Here is a 22,206-nt window from a genome sequence, read left to right on the forward strand (position 1 = left end):
ACAGTATTGTTTGTTCTAATAAACTAATGCAATCATGCAATTTTTTTTGGTTGCTGTGCAGTGCAGAACACAGAATGGCTATTACCAAGGGGCTCATAAATAAAGCCAACTGCTAATTTTGTTCCCAGTAGTTGCTGACCACTGTCAGGTATCTTAAGCAGCTATCTTAAAACACACTGAATGTTTTACAGGGTGGCATGGTGGCACAGTGGGCAGCATTGCTGCCTCACAGCTCCAGAGCCCCCGGTTTGATCATGAGCTCGGGTTGCTGTCTTTGTGCAGCTTTGCAGACATTCTCCCCATGTCCATGTGGGTTTCCACCAGGTTCTCTCCAATAGGTACCAGAAGATGGACTGGCTACTCTAAATTACCCCTAGGTGTAAATGATTGTGTGAATATGTGTGCATGGTGTCCTGTGATGGACTGGCATCCCATTCAGGGTGTGTTCCTGCCTCTCCCAGTGATCATAGGACAGGCTCAGGATCCACCAAGACCCTCATCATAATAAAGTGGCTACTGAAGATGAAGATGCATATGTTACACATTGGCTAGTTGAAACGGCCTCTAAATTAAAGAAAATGCTAATACTTCTCTCAAAGATTTCATTTACCGAAATGCACCTTTAGGACGTTTGCACATTAACAGAATGTTAGATTTATTGTAATTTTAGCTTACTGTAAAACATAATATTTTAGAAAAATCTTGTGCTACTGATAGTTCAGTGCTTTTCTGCTTGCTTTCACTCTCTGTTTGAGTTAATCATTCTCCAGTATGGACCTTCAAAAAAACAAACAAACCCAAAATAAACCCATACTGCGCCAGATCTGCAACAAGAGGTCTGTGTATTCAGACTGGTACTGTAATGACTGGATCTTTGCTGCCTCCTTGTGGTGATTTAGGGAAAGCCCTCTCTTACATCAACAAGCATTTCTTCAGTGATGCTAATGGAAATCGAGGAGGGGCACCCAATGTTGCTGTGGTGCTGGTTGATGGCTGGCCTACAGACAAAGTGGAGGAGGCTTCAAGATTGGCACGGGAATCAGGCATCAACATCTTTTTTGTTACCATTGAGGGCCCAGATGACAGCGAGAAGCACAATGTGGTTGAGGCCAATTTTGTGGACAAGGTAATCTACATCTATATTAACAGTGTAACATAATGCTAAAATCTGCATCTGTATAATGCTCCAAATATCCATATCTGTATTCAGATTGAAACCCAAAGAGGGCAATGACTAAACCAGAAGCACTGTTTTGGGGTTTTTTTTTTTTTTTATTTTTTGTTCTGGATCTGACAGTTAATGAAACTCCTACATCACTCGAGTTCATAATTGGTCTCAACCAGAGACCAGTTTTTTAATCATACTAAGCAGTTTTATTTTTGTTTGTACCTTCCTGCAGTATTTTCTAACATATTTAGTTGGTTCTATTTCGAAAAGTATATAAACAAACAGGTTGTCCTGTGGTATCCCAGTCTTGCACACCCCTAGTCTGAACCAGATTCCCTGTGAAACTTTCTGGCAAACTTTCTAAAACAAAAAGAATAGTGTGACTCCTGTTCGTATCTGTATTTGTATCTATTTAGAACATACACTATATGCCCAATGTTTTTTGGACACCTGACCATCACACCCATATTTGTGTCTTCCCCAAACTCTTGCCACAATGTTGGAAGCATAGAATTGTAAAGGATGTAAAGGATGTTTATGCTGTAGCATTAAAATTTCTGTTCACTGGAACTAAGAGGCCCGAACCTGGTCCAACATGACAATGCCCCTGTGCACAAAGCAAGGTCCATGAAGACATGGTTTGCCAAGGTTGGTGTGGAAGAACTCGAGTGGCCTGCACAGAGCCCTGACCTCAACTCATCTGAATGCCTTTGATATGAACTGGACATAGTACCTGACCTCAATAATGCTCTTGTGGCTGAATGAGCGCAAATCCCTACAGCCACGCTCCAAAATCTAGTTGTGATGGTCAGCAATATTCTTACTAGCTACTTTATTAGGTAAACCTACATTCCCTGGACATTTTATCAGGTATATGTACTAAATAAGTGCACTTCAGTGGTGATGGACCACCACAAGACTGCTGACCAGATTTTATTCTGGCCATTCTCAACCCAGCAGTGACACTGACATAGTAGTGTGTGTTGTGCTGGTATGAGTGTATCAGGCACAGCAGTTTTGCTGGGGTTTTTAAACACTGCATACTCTTACTGGCCACTTAATAAGATAAATCTACATTGTTAGTCCACATTGTAGGTATAGGCTACAGTTAGAGACTATAGAGCTATATAGAGCTTGTCTTTTTTTTCTGTGCACAATTTGTGTTAATCCTCCTCTATCTCCACATCAGTATCAGTTTCTGATCACATACACATTACCATGTCATTGTCAACGTTTTACTGAGGATGGTCCATTACCCATATATTGTATAGTGAAAGGTGGCCCTATGGTGGTCAGTGAAACAATGTAACAGTTTGCTAGCCAGCTAACAAATTTAGCCAATGTTAGAATAAATTACTCAGTATATAACAATGCCGATCTAAACAGTCTAAGATCTAATGCAGCACCACTCCTCTCTACCTGTGACAAATATAAGCTAATTTCTTAGTATTTTACTAGCTGACTAGCTATTTGGGAGGACATGAGACATTCCCCAAATTGCATATATACATCTACATTCACAGATCCTGGCAATTAAACAATATATTCATCTGCAAAAATGACACATTCAGTTGTGCTTGAACCCTTTGGTTCCATATAATAGTCAAAATATTCATTTGACTGACATTGACCAGACTAGAATTATGAAATCTTTAATAAGTATTCCATTTTCGCTCTGATGTCTTTGTTTTTTCTTGTGTACACTTTTTAAAGCAACCGTATCTATTTTAATTTTCAACATGGAATGATTTTTTTCCTGTCTTTTCCAGCTGTATGCATATTAAAAAGTGTACCTTGTCTTTAAAAAGTGATTATGTTCATAAATTTCAATGCAGCATAAATTGAAATGTCATTATTTTTATGTGTAAATCTATTCTTCCAGGCTGTGTGCAGGACCAATGGCTTCTTCTCACTGCCAGTGACCAGCTGGTTTGCGCTGCGTAAGGCAGCGCAGCCTCTGGTGAAACGTGTGTGCGACACAGACCGGCTTGTGTGCAGCAAGACATGCCTGAATGCCAATGACATCGCCTTCGTCATTGACGGCTCAAGCAGCGTAGGTACCGGCAACTTCCGTACTGTGCTGCAGTTTGTGGCCAACGTGACTCGTGAGTTCGAGATCTCCGACACGGATACTCGCATTGGTGCTGTGCAGTACACTTATGAGCAGCGACTCGAGTTTGCCTTTGGCCAGCATAACACCAAGACTGATGTCCTAAATGCCATTCGCCGCATCAATTACTGGAGTGGCGGTACAAGTACGGGTGCCGCCATCACATATGCTGCTGAGAAGCTCTTCAGCAAGTCCAAGCCAAACAAGCGTAAGATCATGATTGTCATCACGGATGGGCGCTCCTATGATGATGTGCGTGCACCCGCTCTGGCAGTGCACCGCTCAGGTAAGTGTTACAGAACACAGTAAGTTTTAGAATCTATGGAATTTCTCGAAAACATACTGAAGGCAGCTGTTAGTGAAGATTCGACAATTTTGGCCAATGTAGAATCACCATTTAAATTAGATTTAAACCCAGTGTGGGCATGGTGTAAGCTGGAAGCTTTTTTGTTTTAGTTTTTTTTTTTCATTAATTAAATAAGAACCCCTGGAAACACTGGAAAACACCAGCGGTAGAAACGCCAGCAGTTGACCTGTCATGCAGTGGCGCAAGTTCTTGTTAATTATGTGATCTTTGTTTATCCTTCTAGATTAGTATCTGACTACTCACTTGTGCCCACATGAAAATAAAAACCTCCTGCTTGTGCCTTTTTTGGGTGCACACCCTTAGTCTCAACCAGATGCCCTGTGAACCTTCCTTTAAAAAATTAATAGTGCGCTTCTTTTTTTTTCTATATTTGTATCTGCTCATTACGACTAATGTATTTGTATTTGGTTACATCCCTAGCGTACAATGACACTTTTGTTTTAGTTATTTATTTATATACATAATGTCTTTTAACTTTGTACTTATAAATATGAACAAAAATTATATATTCATAAGCATGAATAAACGTAAATGTTGCAAAAAAGTTCTTGGGGAAACTGCACCAGGTGTCATAATGAAAGATGTTACCATGAGTTGGGATGATTTCGTGCAACAAGTAGCAATCATGCTGAAGGAGCTTCCTACAGTTCATATGGACAGCATTATTAAACAACACTCCAATGGAAAAAGCTACAGAGCCAGACCAAAGACCTTAAACATTCCTATCATTAAAGGTAGTTTGATAATATGCATGGGGAAAGTTAAGGGAACTACAACTAGTGGTCCCCAACATGTTCTTTATGCAAGATTTAACAACATTCACTCAGACTAATGATAAGGAAGGTAAAGGTGAAGCTCGTAGTCACTCGAAAAGATTGCAGGACAACCTGAAAGCAGCTGGAACAACAGTTATGAAGAGAACAATAAGCAATGAACTGTACCCCAATCATTTCCATTCAGAGATGCGTGTCTAAAACTTGCAAATGAGCATTTAGACAAATCATAATTCTTTTGGAACAAAAGACAAAACAAAAATAGAATTATCTGGCAACAATTCAGCTTTTCATGTTTGGAGAAAGAAGGGTTGTACGTATTATCCCAAGAGCAGTAAAGTAAAGAGGTGTGAGCATCATGATATTGGGCTGCTTCACTGCAAATGGTACTGGGGCATTACATGTCATCGAAGGAAACATGAATGGAGAAATGTTTGAGGAATTTCGGTGAAGAAACTGAATATGGGGAGAAGATAGACATTTCAACAAGACAATAACCCCAAATATACAGCCAAAATAACTGGGTGAAGTTTTAGTGAAGGTGCTCACATGGCCTAGCCATCTCCTGACTTTATTTATGGAGGATTTTGAAAAAGTCCATAAGAGGGACCCTCATAACCTTGAGGAATTAAAGACAATTTGCCAAGAGGAATGGGCCAAAATTGAACCACAACGCTTCAAAAAGCTAATTACTTCTTACCGCAGACGTCTTGATGCTGTAATCGCCAACAACGGCTTTGTGACAAAGTTCTAATATTATTAATTTGTGGTGTCTAAATAAATTTCTCCCTATCAATTTAGATTTTCTTATCATATCTTTGTTTATGCTTATGAATACATACTGTTTTGCTCATATATACAGTGTAAGTAGAAAGTAAGACATTACCTGTGTAAATTTCAAGTAAATATAGGCACTAGAAGTATATTAAATAACAAAAAAAGTGTTTGCATGCTTATTTCCCCTCATTATATATAAATGCGACTTGTGTTCCAAACTTACCCGGAAAGAATAAGTAAAGATACAGACAGCAGTCTTGTTTCAGACCAAAGGCCACAACCTATGCTAAACTTATAAGCACTGAGGCTCAATCCAAGACTCTTTAGTAGTGCCAAGTCACAGACAAAGACTCTAAATATTGAGACTCTAACCAAGTGTCTGAGCACTGTGGCCTAAGCCTACACCTGGGCTTTAAGTACTCAGTCCCAGAACAATTCTCTTTAAGTTTAGAGACCCAGAGAATAACTTTGATATCGGGACTCAGTCAATGTCTATCCTTTAAATACCTAAACACCTATCCACAGAATGTCAATTATTGAGACTCTGGTCAAGACTTTGAGTATTGCCCCCCAAAAGGAAGACTCTGAGTGACTTACAGAGACCATGGTGACTCCCACTAGCTTTAAATTAGTGTTAGCAGTATTAGAATGGTCACATGCGTTATTACTTTAACTTGTAATTGCCACAATGACCATGCAACTGAATACTGATCCACTATACTGTACAGAATAGTCAGTCTCCAGTTTGGTTTTGATTTCCCTAGAGCTATGAAAACCTTACTGTGCATGCTGGAAGATTCTGTAATTAAAAATGTTTGTGGCATTGCAAAAGAAAATTCTATCAGCTTGTAAATTTGCAGAGAATATGACATAGTATGTCTTACTTGATTTTGTTGTGTACTTTTGGTATGTACTTGCACATAACAAGCCCACATGCAATCAGTGTTTGTGTGAAAGGCTTTTCTTAATTTTTAACTAAATGCAAGTGTTGTAACTGTTTGATCAGGTGTGATTGCATACTCTATTGGCATTGCTTGGGCTGCACAGGATGAGCTAGAATACATCGCCACAGACCCAGACAAAGATCACTCCTTCTTTGTGGATGAGTTCGACAACCTCTACAAGTATGTGCCCAAGATCATACACAACATCTGCCATGAATTTAACTCTCAGCCACGGAACTAAGCCAGGCATGGACCAATGGAGTTGGATCATCTAGACACCTTATTTCCACCGGAAGTATTTTTATGATGGTACTTGCAGTAGTGTTACCATTTAAAAAAAAAAAAAAAAAACATAAGTCCTTATTTTTTCTTTTGAGGCATTATTCAGAGATTTGGGCAGGTTCCAGTTTTTCAAGGTTGGAGCTTATCTTATAGCACAGAGATTTGGCACGGGGCTTGAAAAGCAAGCTTTGATGTTAAAAAAGCTGTGTAGCACGCGTGGCTTCACTGAAGTTGGTTGTCTAGATGTCAGGGATGTGAGATCTTGGTTGCTGGATAACATATGCTAGATTATATATTTAAATAACATATTACTAATATAACTATTACACTTCTACGATAAAGGCATACAACAAAAGTTTTTGCTAGCTTCATAATTCTATTCTATAAGACAAAATTCTATATATTTTTTTGCAAAAAGTTTACCTAAGTACAAGATTCTTGTAATAAATATGATATAAAGAAAAGTCTACGGTTTAAATTGTAAGTATGGGTTTTCGAAGGTTATTTTTGTATTATAGGTGACTCTTTCACATGTCTATACATGTTTCTGTGTTCTACTCATGCAGTTGATGGATTATAATACTTAATGCATCTTAAAACCGAAAGACAATAATGCAAGCTGCAGGATACGTTTGTAAGTACAAAATCAACCCAGTTTCGACAAAAATCAATAAGCATTTGGTTGAGTGAAACTAAATGAACGATGAATTCGATGACTTCTCAGTTTATCTGCGTGACTGTAAATTTCTCACCCTTGTACTTCAAACGTACAATATAGTTTTGGTTTTATTTCAGCTAAAGATTTTAATTTTCAAATTTCTGTAATATTTGTTCTTTTTGTACATATGCATATTAAAATAAAGCCCATTGCTTTTGACTATGTAAGTTGCAGAAAATTCCTATTTTAATGCAATTTTTAATAAAAGATGGTATTGAAAACTTGCTAGAGTGGCTGTCTCGTGTGTACAGTATTTTATTAACACTGAAAGTTACATATGCCAGTTTAAAAAGGTGGTTGTCTTTTCTTTTACGAGTAATAGATTGTTCACCAAAAATGGCAGTTGTTTGCTTTTAATGTAGTCATAAATTGGAATAAATGGGTAATAAATGTTATCTCAGTGACTTTAACCGTGGCATGGTTGTTGGTGCCAGACAAGTTGCTTTGAATATTTCAGAAACTGCTCATCAACAGCAGTCTCACCAAATGGTACAAGAAAAACAAAAACCAAGCAGAAATGCCTTGTTGATGTGAGAGGTAAGAGGAGAATGGACACACTGGTTTGAGATGACAGGAAGGCTACGGTAACTCAAATAACCACTCTTTACAACCACATGTCCAAAATTTAAGGTGGATGGGCTGCAACAGCAGAAGACCACATCAGGATCCACTCCTGTCAGCCAAGAACAGGAATCTGAGTTTACAGTGGGCAACGGCTCACCAAAACTGGGCAGATGAAGATTGGAAAAATGCCTTCTGGCCTTTTTTATGTTTAGTTTCAGTCAGTGTCATTGAGATTATATTTTTGTCCATTCATTCTTTGTCCATGTGAACATTAATTGAAGCTCTTGACGTGTACCAACATGATTAAATGCATTGCACTGATGCCACATGATTGCTTGATTGGATAATTGCATAAATATTCAGGTGTACAGGTGTTCATAATAAGTGTTTGTAATGTTACACTATATGGCCAAAAGAATGTGGACACCTGACCATCACACCAGACCTTCCCCAAACTGTTGCCAGAAAAAAATGGAAGCACACAATTGTCTAGAATGTCTTTGTATGCTGTAGAATGATGATTTCCTTTCACTAGAGCTAAGAGGTCCAAACCTGTTCCAGCATGACAATGCCACTGTGCACAAAGCGAGTAAAAGTAAAGACATGGTTTGCCAGTGTTGGTGTGGATGAACCTGAGTGGCCTGAACAGAGCCCTTTGGAAAGCCTTTCTAGAAGATTGGAGGCTTCAGTAAAGTATTAAAGGGGGACCAACTCTATCTATCTATCTATCTATCTATCTATCTAAATTGGTATGTAGATTAACCAGTAAGCTGAACCAATCTATATATTCACTAAGTGAATAACATACTTCTTTATTTGGATCTAGAAAGCAGAACCTATGTCTCTGAGTACAGGAGAACCCTGCATAAATTTTGCCCCGGTCATCAGTAGAGGTTTAACAATTTTCTAGTTGTCCAACAGTCACACTTTTTCCAGCTGCACTTATGAATTATTATGTAAAACATGAGCAGACATACAGTAGTTTGTCAGATGTACACTAGTGACTGAAAGGTTGGGAGTTGTCAGTCAGAGACGCATTGCTTGGTCCTTCGTCAAACCCTTACCCCCAAATGATTGTCTTTTTCAGATTGTATTCAACTAACTAAATCTAGACTAAATCTAATCTGAATTAACTATCTAAACCTATCTGAACCACTCATATAAGAGGGTAATACGAGAACGGCTTCCTCTGCAGCTGTGTGCAGTCACTTGGGTGGGATCAGAGGACAAGCTCCCAGGAAATTTGAGGAATGTTATTTACAGCTGAACAAAAAGAGCTCTGTTGAGGGGGGTAGTCCATATCCTCAGTTATGCTGAGACAATAACATGTCTTGATTTTATGATTTTAGTACCAAGAATGTTGCATTGGACATGTCGAACTTATTAGGCTTTTATGTAGATGAGAAGCTGTTTATTTATTTAGACACTGTGGTTGAGCAGTGTGCTCTACATAAACATACAAAAATATACTATCTTCACAAATTATATATGTATTTTTTTTCTAGGGTTTTCAAATAAATAAGGATAGTTCCCAATTATGTTCACTGTCATAAAATTACCTAGTTATTAATCTAAATGCCATTGGTTGTTATAATCCTAACTTAACATTTCATTCAGATTACACAATATTATCATTAATTCAAAGTGGTCCACAAAAAACAGGCCTGAACATCTGGCAATCAACATCTGTATCAACTTAAACCATCATAAATGCCTTTGGCTGTGAGAGCCAGCTGTATCGTGTCTCTTCACTACTCCAGTGGCTTTATTTACATCCTCTCATCGCCCCTTTCCCTCTCTTTCTCCACTTCTCTCACTCTTTCTATTTCCAAACTTTACACCATTTCCTGTTTTTGCATTTAACTGGTGCGCTTGGTGACTATAATGTTCGTGCAAAGTTTTCACATATTACAATAGTCAAAGGTTACTGCTCTTCTCCTCTTCTGTATTTGCAGTGAACTTTTGGAATGGCACACACATATACACACGCAATCCCAAACATGGTGTCTCAGTCTCCACCCCGTCCTCTACTCGTCCCACTTTTTACCATCCCCCTTTGCCCCCTCCCCTCTTTGCTGTTGTGAAACACTGTAAAATCTACGCGCCTCACCCACAGCCAGTTGAAGGTATGTTAAATTTTAATTCTTTCCTAATGATAAGATATATTACTGCAGTCAGAATGTTTTTGTTGGGATTGTGCAGATGTGTTAGATATTAAATGTAGTGTATAGTGTCATGTTTGTATTGTCATTAAGTGAACTCAAAGTTAGAAACATCCTTGAACAGCTCTAATGTGAAAAAAATGAACACATTTGCATGAACATGAAACTCTGATGACTCTTGTGATTATAAACTTTTAATGTTTTATTTACTTATCATCAGTAGAATCTAATCAAAAGCAAGTAATCTTGAAGGTCACCAAAAATTAGGATAAATTTCACGTAATTTACTACATTAATGCCAGTCTTCAGCCTTCAATAGTTTAAATTGCACATACATAGGAAAATTGTGTTAAAACAGACCTGGAAGATACAGGTACAGATGCAAGTTTTGCCGTCCTGAGTCAGGAAGCATGAAAAATTACAGCTGACCCTTTGTACCTTGGTCACCAGAAAGTACTTCAGGTACTATTACTTTACTATGTCTCCTACAACATGTTTAGCTGCTCTATGCAGCAGATGTAAAAGATGCGGTGTCTTCACTTGTCTCAGAGTAAGCACATGTTAGCTCTCATTCTCAAAGGGGAGGAGAGAAATACCCAGTGGGTGGGAAATGCAATGACTAAATTGGGAGAAAATAGGATTTTTTGTTTTTTTCTTTTAATGGGAGCTTGACAGTTACTGAAATATGCAAATGTACTTGGCCAGTAAAGCACCATTCTGATTCTAATGAGCCTATAATAAAGCATTTTTAGATTTTGGGGCGAAAAAAATGTAACAAAAGTGACCTCATTCTCAAGTCAAGTGGTTTTACTGTCATTTCAACCATATACACCTGGTACAGTACACAGTGAAACGAAACAATGTTCCTCCAGGAGCTGAATGCAGCTCCGTTTGATATTGTCATCCAGCAAAGCTAGCTAGTTAGCGAGGCATAACACAGTGACAGATCAATTGAGTCTTCAGTATAGCCATATATTTTAATACTAATATGAATGAAACTTTTCAAATGTGAACATTGCTAGCTAGCTAATGTTGCTTTAGCTAGCTAGAATTTCACTGGAGAAAACATATCAATAAACTAGAAATAAGCAAACATACACCACACAGCTCCTTACCTAAAAATTAACAGTGCATTCTTTTGATAGACTAATACTTAAAATATAAGTACTATCTAGCTAGAGCCCCACAAATCAATGATGCAAACAAGCTGGATGGAAAAGTGGTCATAAATAAATTGCTCTTTCAAAACAAAACTATGGTATTGTGTGACCCAGCTAACGTTAGATAGCTAACACTGTCTAAAAGACTGTTTAAGTTAACATTCATCGTGTTCCAACATTCATCATGTATTAAAAGGAACCTTTTTTTCATTTTTCATAATAACCCCTAAATATACTTATTCTTGATAAGAATTAAAAGACTGAGTATTTTTGCCAACTGTACTTGATGCTGGCCCACTAATCTAGCTAAAATCTATAATCATTAAAAGCTTTAATTCAGATTTTGGTAACATTTACCAATACGATATTGTTCAACAACTCAACAGCTCAAGGTAACTATGCAGGAACTAAGCAGGAACAAATGAATAATTCTTCATTAACACTTATCTTATTCTTACTAACTACTAAGAACAACTAGTTAATTACTCAATAAGTGTAACTAGGAGTTAATTATTAATGAAGCAGTAATTACTGAGTCTTAAATTTCTCCTGCAGAACTACTAGCTAACTATAACGCTTATAATAACTACTGTTTAAATACTGATCACATCAACATTAAGTCCCAATAGCTAAACCATACCTTCCTCCTGGAGATCTACTAATATATCCTTACCGGTCACTTTAATAGGAACACCTGTACACCTCATTTATGCAGTTACCCAATCCACCAATCATGTGGCAGCTGCACAAAGCAAAAAATCATGCAGATACAGGTCAAGAGCTTCAGTTAATGTTCATATCAAACAGAATAAAGAAAAAGTGTGATCTCTGTGACTTCAACTGTGGCATGGATGTTAGTACCAGATGGGCTGGTTTGAGTATTTCAGAAACTGCTGATCTCCTCGGATTTTCACGCACAACAGAATGGTATAAAAAACAAAAAACATTGAGTGAGTGACAGTTCTGTGGGTAGAAATGCCTTGTTGATAAGAGAGGTCAGAGGAAAGTGGCCAGACTGGTTTGAGCTGCCAGGAAGGATATAGTAAGTTATATAATCACTCTTTACAACCATGGTGAGCAGAAAAGCATCTCAGTATGCACAAAATGTCGAACATTGAGGTGCATGGGTTACAACAGCAGAAGACCATCATGGGATCCACTCATGTCAGCCAAGAACAGAAATCTGAGGCTATCGTGGGCAAAGGCTCACAGAAAATCGGCAGTTGAAGATTAGAAAACAAAATCATCTGGTCTTCTTCCAGTCTTCAACTGTCCAGTTTTGGTGAGTCTGTGCTCATGGTAGCCTCTTGACCTCTAGTTCTTGGCTGACAGGAGTGGAACCTGATGTGGTCGTCTGCTGTTGTAGCCCATCCACCTCAAAGTTTGATGTGTTGTGCATTCTGAGATGATTTCTACTCACCACAATTGTAAAGAGTGCTTATATAACTTACTTTAGACTTCCTGTCAGCTCAAACCAATCTGATAATTCTCCTCTGATTTCTCTCAAGGTGTTATAGCCGGCAGATCCTTGCAGACCCTCACAGGATGTTTTTTGTTTTTTGCACTATTCTGTGTAAATTCAGACTGTTGTCTGATTAGATAAGTGCATGAATGAGCAGTTATGAATGTACACATGTTCCTAATAAAGTGGTACGGTGAGTGTACCTCAACCTATACCAATAGCTCAGTGTCTAAAATGTTCTACTCAAACTGTTTTACCAAAATCTTCACAGAGATGGACACAAATGCAGGTAGTGAGCCCATGCAGGAGATTAAGGGACCAAGCACACAAACTGCCGGTGGCGCTAAACCTCTGCACCGCTTCCTCAGAGGAGAGCCAAGATCTGTTGGGGTGAGAGAGAAAACACCCACACATTCCTGATTGCATCCAGCAGCACAAACATGACAAGGTCAGGACACAAAGAATTCATAGGAATATAAATTAGAAAGAGTGATTTTGTTGAATATTACACAAGTGAAGTCTTCAGAACAGCTACACCAAGGAAACCTAATTCCCAGCTGTGGTAAACTTGGTTTTATATTGGGCACAATTATTTGTGCTCAACTATTTCTCCAATAGGCAAATGTACAAAAAAAGTCAAAAACATATTTTCACTCTGTTAAGGACAGAAAAAAACTACAATTGAATTCATTCACAAGGTTCTCCAGCTAAATGATGCTGAAAATAAGTATGAGGCAGAGAGTTGGATACAATGCAGGGTGTTTATTGCAAATCACAAGGGCAAGTCCAACTCAAACACGATCTTCACACAGACTAAACCAGGCTAAGCAATTATCAAAAACCTGTATGAGTTATGGGTAAAACAACGCATAGGACCTAATACCATGGGTTTGAGGAGGGAAACGTGAAATGGTAATGGTTAGGTAAGTTGAGCTAGTACGACGTCATTGATTCATTTGACCACCTTGAAGAGACCAATGGGCTTGAATTTCCTACACCCTGCTTTAAACAGAGGTCTCTGTTTGACAGCCAAACTCTTTCCATGGTAAGAAAGAAAGGTTGATTATTACATGTTTGGGCTATTTATGGTCAGTGCTCCTTAGAGCACCAACAAAGTGGAACTCAGGAAATATAGATTCTGTGGTCTCTTCTGTAGGTAGAGTGAGGTGGAGGTGTGAGAGTGTTTCAGCCTTGGTATGGTATGAACTCATGAAATTAATGTGGGAGTGAAGGAGAGCATCTAGCCATCTAGCTTGTCAACTGCATACCCATTTTTAGGTATTCAGTATTTTTGTGGTGTGCATAAATGCAAAGGCATGCTCTGCTACCAAGAGTCTGAGAGTATGGCATAACAAACAAAAAGCTGATTTTACCTTTTTTTTAACATATTGAAAGCTGCCCACTTCATGTGGTTTTCATGACATAAAGAATTTACAAGGTACAAACCTTCCGCATTTTCAAATTGTGTAAGGTTTGTACCCTGTAAATTCTTTAGGATGCTGAGAATACAGAGAATTCATCCCAAAGGTGTTCTGTCGGGTTGAGGTCAGGACTCTGTGCGGGCCAGTCAAGCTCCTCCACACCAAACTCGCTCATCCATGTCTTTATGGACATTGCTTTGTGCACTGGTGTTGAAACAGGAAGGGGCCATCCCCAAACTGTTCCCACAAAGTTGGGAGCATGAAATTGTCCAAAATGTCTTGGTATGCTGAAGCATTAAGAGTTCCTTTCACTGGAACTAAGGGGCCAAGCCCAACCCCTGAAAAACAACCCCACACCATAATCCCCCCTCCACCAAACGTTACACTTGGCACAATGCAGTCAGACAAGTACCGTTCTCCTACGCCAAACCCAGACTCGTCCATCGGATTACCAGACAGAGAAGCGTGAGTCGTCACTCCAGAGAACATGTCTCCACTGCTCTAGAGTCCAGTGGCGGCGTGCTTTACACCACTGCATCCGACACTTTGCATTGCACTTGGTGATGTAAGGATTGGATGCAGCTGCTCGGCCTTGGAAACCCATTCCATGAAGCTCTCTGTGCACTGTTCTTGAGCTAATCTGAAGGCCACACGAAGTTTGGAGGTCTGTAGCTATTGACTCTGCAGAGAGTTGGTGACTTCTGCGCACTGTGCGCCTCAGCATGCGCTGACCCCGCTCTGTGATTTTACGAGTTGCTGTTGTTCCCAATTGCCGTTGAATATTTAGTAGCGAGGAAATTTCACGAATGGACTTATTGCACAGGTGGCAACCTATCACGGTACCACGCTTGAATTCACTGAGCTCCTGAGAGCGACCCATTCTTTCACAAATGTTTGTAGAAGCAGTCTGCATGCCTAGGTGCTTGATTTTATACACCTGTGGCCACGGAAGTGATTGGAACACCTGAATTGAATGATTTGGAGGGGTGTCCCAATACTTTTGGCAATATATATATATATATATATATATATCATTCATCTACACCAAGTCATAACATTATGACCACTGACAGGTGAAGTGAATAATATTGACTATCTCGTAACAATAGCACCTGTCAAGGGTTGAGCTATATTAGGCAGCAAGTGACCAGTCGGTTCTCGAAGTTGATGTGTTGGAAACAGGAAAAATGGGCAAGCATAAGGATTAGAGAGACTTTGACAAAGGTCAAATTGTGATGGCTAGATGACTGGGTCAGAGCATCTTTAAAACGGCAGGCCTTGTGGGGTGTTCCCAGTGTGCAGTGGTTAGTACCTACCAAAAGTGGTCCAAGGAAGGACAACCGGTGAACTAGCGACAGGGTCATGGGAAACAAGGCTCAGTGATGTGCGTGGGGAGTGAAGGCTAGTCTGTCTGGTCTGAACCCACAGAAGAGCTATAGTAGCACAAATTGCTGAAAAGTTAAAGTTGGCTATGATAGAAAGGTGTCAGAACACACAGTGCATCGCAGCTTGCTGCGTATGGGGCTGTGTAGCCGCAGACCTGTCAGAATGCCCATGCTGACCTCTGTCCACTGCCAAAAGTGCCTACAATGGACAGGTGAGCATCAGAACTAGACCACGGAGCAATGGAAGAATAAATGGTCCGATAAATCACATTTTCTTTTACATCATATGGAAGGCCAGGTGCGTGTGCATCGTTTACCTGGGGAAGAGATGGCACCAGCACGCACTATGGGAAGAACGCAAGCTGGCGGAGGCAGTGTGATGCTCTGGGCAATGTTCTGCTGGGAAACTTTGGGTCCTGACATTCATGTGAATGCTATTTTGACACATACCACCTACCTAAACATTATTGCAGACCAAGTACACTCCTTCATGGCAACGGTATTCCCTAATGGAAGTGACCTCTTTCTGCTGGATAATGCGCCCTGCCACACTGTAAAAATTGTTCAGGAATGGTTCAAGGAACATGACAAGGTGTTGACTTGGCCTCCAAATTCCCCAGATCTGCTGTTAACTTCTTTGTGCCAGATACCACAGCACACCTTCAGGGATCTAGTGGAGTCCATGCCTCGATGGGTCAGGGCTGTTTTGAAAGCAAAAGGGGGACCAACACAATATTAGGCAGGTGGTCATAATGTTATGGCTGATCGGTGTGTATCTATCATTCATTGTTACAGCTGGATCTATATATATCCAGCACACACACACACACACACACACATATGTATATGTTTATAATATATGTATACTTAGTTCTCTAGGTTTGAACTGTGTTTAATCTAGACCTGCAGTGCGAAAATAAATTCAGGCAGTTTATTCTGGAGTAATGTGAGGCCCATAACAGTAGGATAACCTAGTCATTAATTCTACACTATTCAGCCTGGTTGTCAATCTTCTTCGTGTTAAGGAAATATCTGATTCTAGTTTGTTCTTTGTTTTCTTTGTAGTAAAACATGAAGGGATTTTTTAATGTTTTATCCATGACTTAAAAAAAGAGAGGAAGCTAAATGGCCAGTATAAAACCAAATTTACTATGGTGTCTGATCTCAAACCTTAAGAATCACTCATAACTTTTTCATAAGAGCTGGACTGAATTCTTACACATTTGCAGTCACATGGCCATATTTGAGTGAAGCAAGATTTTATTTGTCTCTTATATCAAGCAACTTTTAAAACTGTTAAAATGAAAATACCCCGCATTTCAGATTTGACCTATCTTATGTTTTCCTGTGTTTCTTATGTACAAGATTGTGCTGTTGTTCCTGGGCTTGTGTATGTTCTTGTTTGGGATTCCTCTGAAAGGAGACATTATGGAAACATCAGCAGAAAACTATAGCCCCTTTTGGCTGGGCATCTTGGTAAAGAATTTATTTTTCTTTGCGTGGTTGACAAGACATGTACAAATAATGAACATACACACATCTGAAACTGCAAATCTCTAGTGATTCTCCTCATTTTAAATCTGTAAAATAATTTACAACTAGGAGTGTATACCAAGAAATAGAAATCTGAATTATTCTATTAATAGTAATATATACTAGTACAGACGAAGCTTGTCCCTTGAATGTGATGCAAGATGTTTTAATGAACTTCTAAAACAAACTTAATTTCTATAGTTTTGAAAAACTACTTTTGAGGACTAACAGCAAACCTCTTAAGAAGGCCATTTTATATTTCAACAGTTTCCAATAGATTTTATTATGTAATTTATGTGTGAAAAGTCTGATTTAACACTTTAACTGCTACAGGTGTGTTATATTAGTACATATGTCATTACATTACTATTACACATCGAAAACAGTAATATTGTGGTGCATGATTATTACCATTTTTCATACATTCTGCTCGTGCATTTCCATAAATTTACCCAGTTTATAAAGCATCTGCCCAATTGTGCTTTATAAACTGCTTACACAGATGGTGTAGAAGTAGTGCTGGATTTATCTGCATTAATGTTTCTTCTTTACATATTCATACTTATATACAAACAGTACAAACTTATTTTAGCTAGGATGAGCAGAATTACATATACATACTGGTAAATAAATAACAGATGGAAGGACTATAGTATAAGAGAATGACAGAAGGAGAAAGCACATTTATGCTTGTAACACAGTGGGTTTTGTTTATGTTTGTAAAGTGAATCTTTCCAGGAATTAATGAAATGGAGTCACTACAGTTGACGTACTGATCATTGTACTTTTAATGTAAATAGTCATTTGAGAGTGTTCGAATGAGTACTTTATGATCGCACATTTAGCAGCAGTAATTAAGTAGAAGAACTTTGAATCAAATGCTTATCTGTATGATGTACTTAAGCTCTTACTAATGTGTATTTTCTGTCTTGCAGTACTTTATTTGTGGTGTTCTGTACATACAGTCAGAACGCAACACCACGAAAAAGATGGTGAGTGCTCTAAGTTTAAGTTTTATGATATAGCTTTAACCCCTTAAACTTGCATGACATGACAATAGCTCTGGAGTTCCATGTCTCCCTCTCATAACTACATGACTTTGCTATTAGTTTTGCTGTAGTTACTGAATAATATGCTTTAAGATAATAAAAGAATAATAATATAATTTCATTAATTATTAATTTAATTAAAGTTCATTAATGTGGACCTTTTTCCCTTGCAGGTCACAATTAGTCTTGTGTTTAGTATCCTTGCAATACTTGGGACTTTAGTTGGTGCAATAATTTTCAGCAAAACTTTAGCCTCACACTCTTATCATTATATGATGTATCCAGAGAATTTCAACGACAACGAAACACAAGTGACCGTGGAACATTATGTAAGTTATCAGCAACAGAAGACTTGTATTTGTGGATAAGAATAAGATACTTATATTTGAATGATAAAACATATATTCTTTAAGGGTAGAATGAATTTTGTTTTTATTTTATTTCTTTTTTGGCACAGTATGTTTTGCACAGTAACATAGATTAACCCCACTCCCTCTCATTGAAGAGGGAGATTGACTACTGAAATTATTCAAATAAAACAGGCAGGTTATATCTAGAAAGTAAATCTATTGTATCTTGTAAGATAAAGTCATTTTACAATGCATTCTGTGGTACAGAAATTGATTTTCTGAACATTTACTTATGTCATTAAGAGAATTTGGCTGTTATTTTTGTGTGTAGAGAAAAATGCAGGCACCAAATAAAATCCATTGCACCACTATTCTCATTGCAAAGACTACAGGAAAAATCAATAAAATGATTTACGGCCTAGTATATGCAAATATACATAAGCTCATGAAAAAATTAGCCACATGCCATTTCTTTTCTGATGTTTGGTTACGCCTCCCCTAATGAAATAGCAGCACCAATCCAGTGAGATTAAGATTCCACCAGTGTCTCGCAAATTTCTGTCAATTTCTGCCCACTCTTCCACTGACTCAGTATACTCAGTACTGACTCACTACTCAGCCAGAGTTTGTGGTGCTTATTTTGGTTTTACCTGCGAAATTTGGTGGTTTTGCAGGCCAATCAAAGTGTCCCAGCGTTCTAAAATGCTTGCTGAACAGGTCCTACACACATTTGGCCATGTATCATACCGTTGTCATCCTGGAAAAGAGTGTTAATGTTGTGTTTTTAATATAAAGTACAAAAGGCAACTGTCTGATGATCCAGTTGAATAAGTTACATTCATTCAGGTACACAACCTATCGACAGTGTACAATATGGCACTGCTATTGGCAGATGTGACAAATTTTCCCCCCAAAATTTTAGAATTAATAAGATTCCATCTGATGTATTTGGCCAAAAATGAATGACTGTTATAAGAATGTTACATACCACTGAATATGTCATGAAGTTCCAAACTTGAAAATCCAAAGAATAAATCAAAGTAGAGTCAAACCAGTGCAGACTAACACAAAATAACAAGATGCCATTGTGTCTTGTGCTTGTTCACACTATTTTCAGTGTTCACTGAAGATTGTGAGAAACATTGTTTGTTTTCTCAGTGGAAGTGGGCAGACATGCTGTCCATATATATATATATATATATATATATATATATATATATATATATATATATATATATATATATATACCAAAATATATATAGAAAAGTTAGAACTTTTTTAAAATTCCAACATCTCCATATACCATAAGTAAAGTTAATGATACCTTTGTATTAATTTATCTTAGTGAAGGCTCATCTAGAAAAAATGTTGTTTCAGGTATAACAAATAACTTTCATATTACAGAATCTAGGCCTGTAGGTTATTTTAAGCCCCAAAAAGGGCTGAAAGGTGTGATGTTCTGATGTTTCTATGATTTAATCATGGCTGTTACTATAGTAAAGAAGTAAACAATATACTGTAGATCCATATTGTTTGAAAAGTAAAAAATGTTATATGCTGATTACTATTTAATATTTTTGCTTAAATTAAAAAAAGGCTTGAAGTGGTATAAAATTAAGCTGCATATGTTGTGGGTCTGTTTTAATTAATCAAAAAATTTGCAATAGCTATCTGGTTAACTAGCATGCTCACTCAATCTTACCAGTAAGCTACCAAGCTAGCAATAATAAGTAACCTAATATACTAGCAATGTTTACATACTGATTTACATAATACAACAAGGTGCTCCATTGCAAAATGTGTTGTAGTGAAGTTTGTGGTAAGCTTGTTAAACATCTATCATTAGAATCATTCTCATTAAAGTACATTTTAAAATAGTCATTTTAAAATTTTTAAAGTAAATTTTAAAATTTGCAGTGGGCTGACATCCCAACCATAGTACATTCCTACCTTGTACCTAGTGTTACTGGGATAAGCTCTCCCCTGGATAACCAGGATAAAGTGGTCTCTAAGTAAATACAAAGTATTTACTAAGCAAATACCACACTATTCATAAAACCATGATTCAGAAAATGGCCAAAAGGTTATTATACCATTCCACCCCTTGTTCAACCAACATTATTGCATCTACGCATTACGTCAGATAGTTTTAGGAAGCATAGACCCATAACGATGAGCTACTGCTCTTATCAGAAACAAATTGAATACAACACAAACATAGAACTCGTGGCTCTCTGGCAGGGAACCTTAACCTGATAATTTAATTCCTAGTATAGTATGTAAACCACAGTACAATATGCCAATTTTCCAATTAATAGCATTTTTAAAAATTGTAATAGATATGACATTGTAGGATAACCTATACCCTATACCTATAACCTATATATAATAGATAACCTACACTGCAAAAAACAATCCATCAGCAAATGAACAAGTCTTGAACATAGGCAAATTTAGCAAATATTTCTCAGACTTAGATGTATTATGAATTATTATAAGATTATTACATTTTTATAACATAATCTTCACTTGCAGATAATTTTACTCCCTTCAAGTGTTACTTAAATGAAACAAATTTATCTGACATTAAGACCATTGATATTAAACAGTGTTCCCATTTCTCAGATGCAGCTCTACAGCCTGGAAGCCGTGTTCCTGTTCCACAGCTTGGTGGCGGGAGTGATCCTCATTGCCATGACTGTGTTCGCCCGTCTAGCACTGCGCTCAACTCATACACAGGTTAAAATGAATTCCTTATTTTCCCATCATCTCTCCATTTAATCCTCTTCTTTAGATGATTTGTACAAATGTTTAAGAAGCTAAAAAGCACAATAAGTAGCATTATTATATGTATCATATGTCAGTTTTGGAGAAATGTCACAATGTGAATCTGTGATATACTATATTGTGTGTGACAGCATCCGTTAATCTCTCTCTCTCTCTCTCTCCCTCTCCGTAGATGTTCGTGGTCATGCGTTACCCACCTTCAGCAGAGTGAGGCCTCTTTAGAGAGACCTTGGGTGAACTCCAAACGCTAGTCTGTGATAGAGAGCTCATTAGAATTCATTCTAACAAGGAGGTGTCGTCAAGAAAACTGAAAAGAACAAGTTACTTGTGACAGTGTACACAGGAAACAAATTGAAAGCCGTTTGCTTAATGGCTAATTAACTTAGCTCTTCAGGCCACACTGTATGATTGCTAGAAATAAAGACTGTGAAAAAAATCTTGTTAGAATGGGATCTCTATGCTCTAGCGTTTGGGATGGAGCATACTCATATCTTACCATTCTTTTCCTTCTTGGCATAAAAAAACAACTGAAATGTGAAACATTTCACTATAGCATACACATAAACACTGTACTAGTTCATATATGGAAATGTATATTGCCAAATAATCTTTTTAATTTTGTATTGAATAAATCTAACAAAACGATGATGACGTTTTGATGTAAACAACCACTGACTATAATAAATGCATTTTTGTATATTCAATGTATGTTTGCATTTACAGCTCCTCATATTAGTTATTATGCATCTCATGCATTACCATCAGTTGTCAAATAAATGACAGTATAGCTTTAGGCCAATGCTCAGTTGTCTCATCAACAAACATTACATCAAACAATCTTTTTATGTCCAATGGCAGGCTTATGTCAATAAATTAACATTTACATTATAATCCAGTATTATGGTTTTCACCATACCTACTTGTAACAGATTTTCAAAGAGATTGACGCCAATATTTAAAATAATTGAAAGGGGAAAACTGTTTGACGTCATGTGAGAGAAGGGTGAGACAGATGCAGTTGCATTAAGTATTTTTTAGCATAGGCAGGCAGACAAATCCAAAAATGTTAGGCAAGATCAAGGTCAAAAACAGGCTTAGGTCAGGCAATCAACAAACAGAGTAAACAGGGCTAGGCCAAAACTTGCAAAAGTTAAAAAAACAGAACGGTGATCACAGACATCAAAGGCTTGGTAA

At 37.7% G+C, this 22,206-nt stretch overlaps 2 protein-coding genes across 11 annotated transcripts in view; both read left to right on the forward strand.

The window, feature by feature from the left end:
• The window catches only part of vit (vitrin), a 30,711-nt gene extending 23,356 nt beyond the window's left edge, over positions 1 to 7,355 (forward strand). For 8 of the 10 annotated variants that reach the window (XM_026943123.3, XM_026943124.3, XM_026943127.3 and 5 more), the window contains 3 exons: positions 900 to 1,126; positions 3,051 to 3,564; positions 6,202 to 7,354. In XM_026943123.3, the coding sequence (XP_026798924.3) occupies positions 900 to 1,126; positions 3,051 to 3,564; positions 6,202 to 6,380 (920 nt within the window). In that variant the 3' untranslated portion in view covers positions 6,381 to 7,354. Of the gene's footprint in view, positions 1 to 899; positions 1,127 to 3,050; positions 3,565 to 6,201 lie in introns of all 10 variants that reach the window. The other 2 variants (XM_026943125.3, XM_034301318.2) reach the window with 1 other exon arrangement.
• A 2,343-nt stretch (positions 7,356 to 9,698) lies between these two features.
• On the forward strand, positions 9,699 to 21,716 carry si:ch1073-291c23.2 (uncharacterized protein LOC799862 homolog). The gene is made up of 7 exons (XM_026943233.3): positions 9,699 to 9,829; positions 12,759 to 12,877; positions 16,659 to 16,769; positions 17,762 to 17,818; positions 18,049 to 18,204; positions 20,851 to 20,964; positions 21,185 to 21,716. The coding sequence occupies exons 2-7, from the start codon at positions 12,761 to 12,763 to the stop codon at positions 21,221 to 21,223; spliced, it is 594 nt and encodes a 197-aa protein (XP_026799034.1). The 5' UTR covers positions 9,699 to 9,829; positions 12,759 to 12,760; the 3' UTR covers positions 21,224 to 21,716.
• The last annotated feature ends 490 nt before the right edge of the window (positions 21,717 to 22,206 follow it).

The sequence above is a fragment of the Pangasianodon hypophthalmus genome, chromosome 28 (assembly GCF_027358585.1).
Source record: "Pangasianodon hypophthalmus isolate fPanHyp1 chromosome 28, fPanHyp1.pri, whole genome shotgun sequence".
NCBI lineage: Eukaryota > Metazoa > Chordata > Actinopteri > Siluriformes > Pangasiidae > Pangasianodon > Pangasianodon hypophthalmus.

Coding starts and splice junctions, on each gene's coding strand:
- si:ch1073-291c23.2 (XM_026943233.3), top strand. CDS start 12,761: ATGGACACAAATGCAGGTAGTGAGCCCATGCAGGAGATTAAGGGACCA. Junction 17,819..18,048: donor GCAACACCACGAAAAAGATG/GTGAGTGCTCTA, acceptor TTTCCCTTGCAG/GTCACAATTAGTCTTGTGTT. Junction 18,205..20,850: donor AAGTGACCGTGGAACATTAT/GTAAGTTATCAG, acceptor CCCATTTCTCAG/ATGCAGCTCTACAGCCTGGA.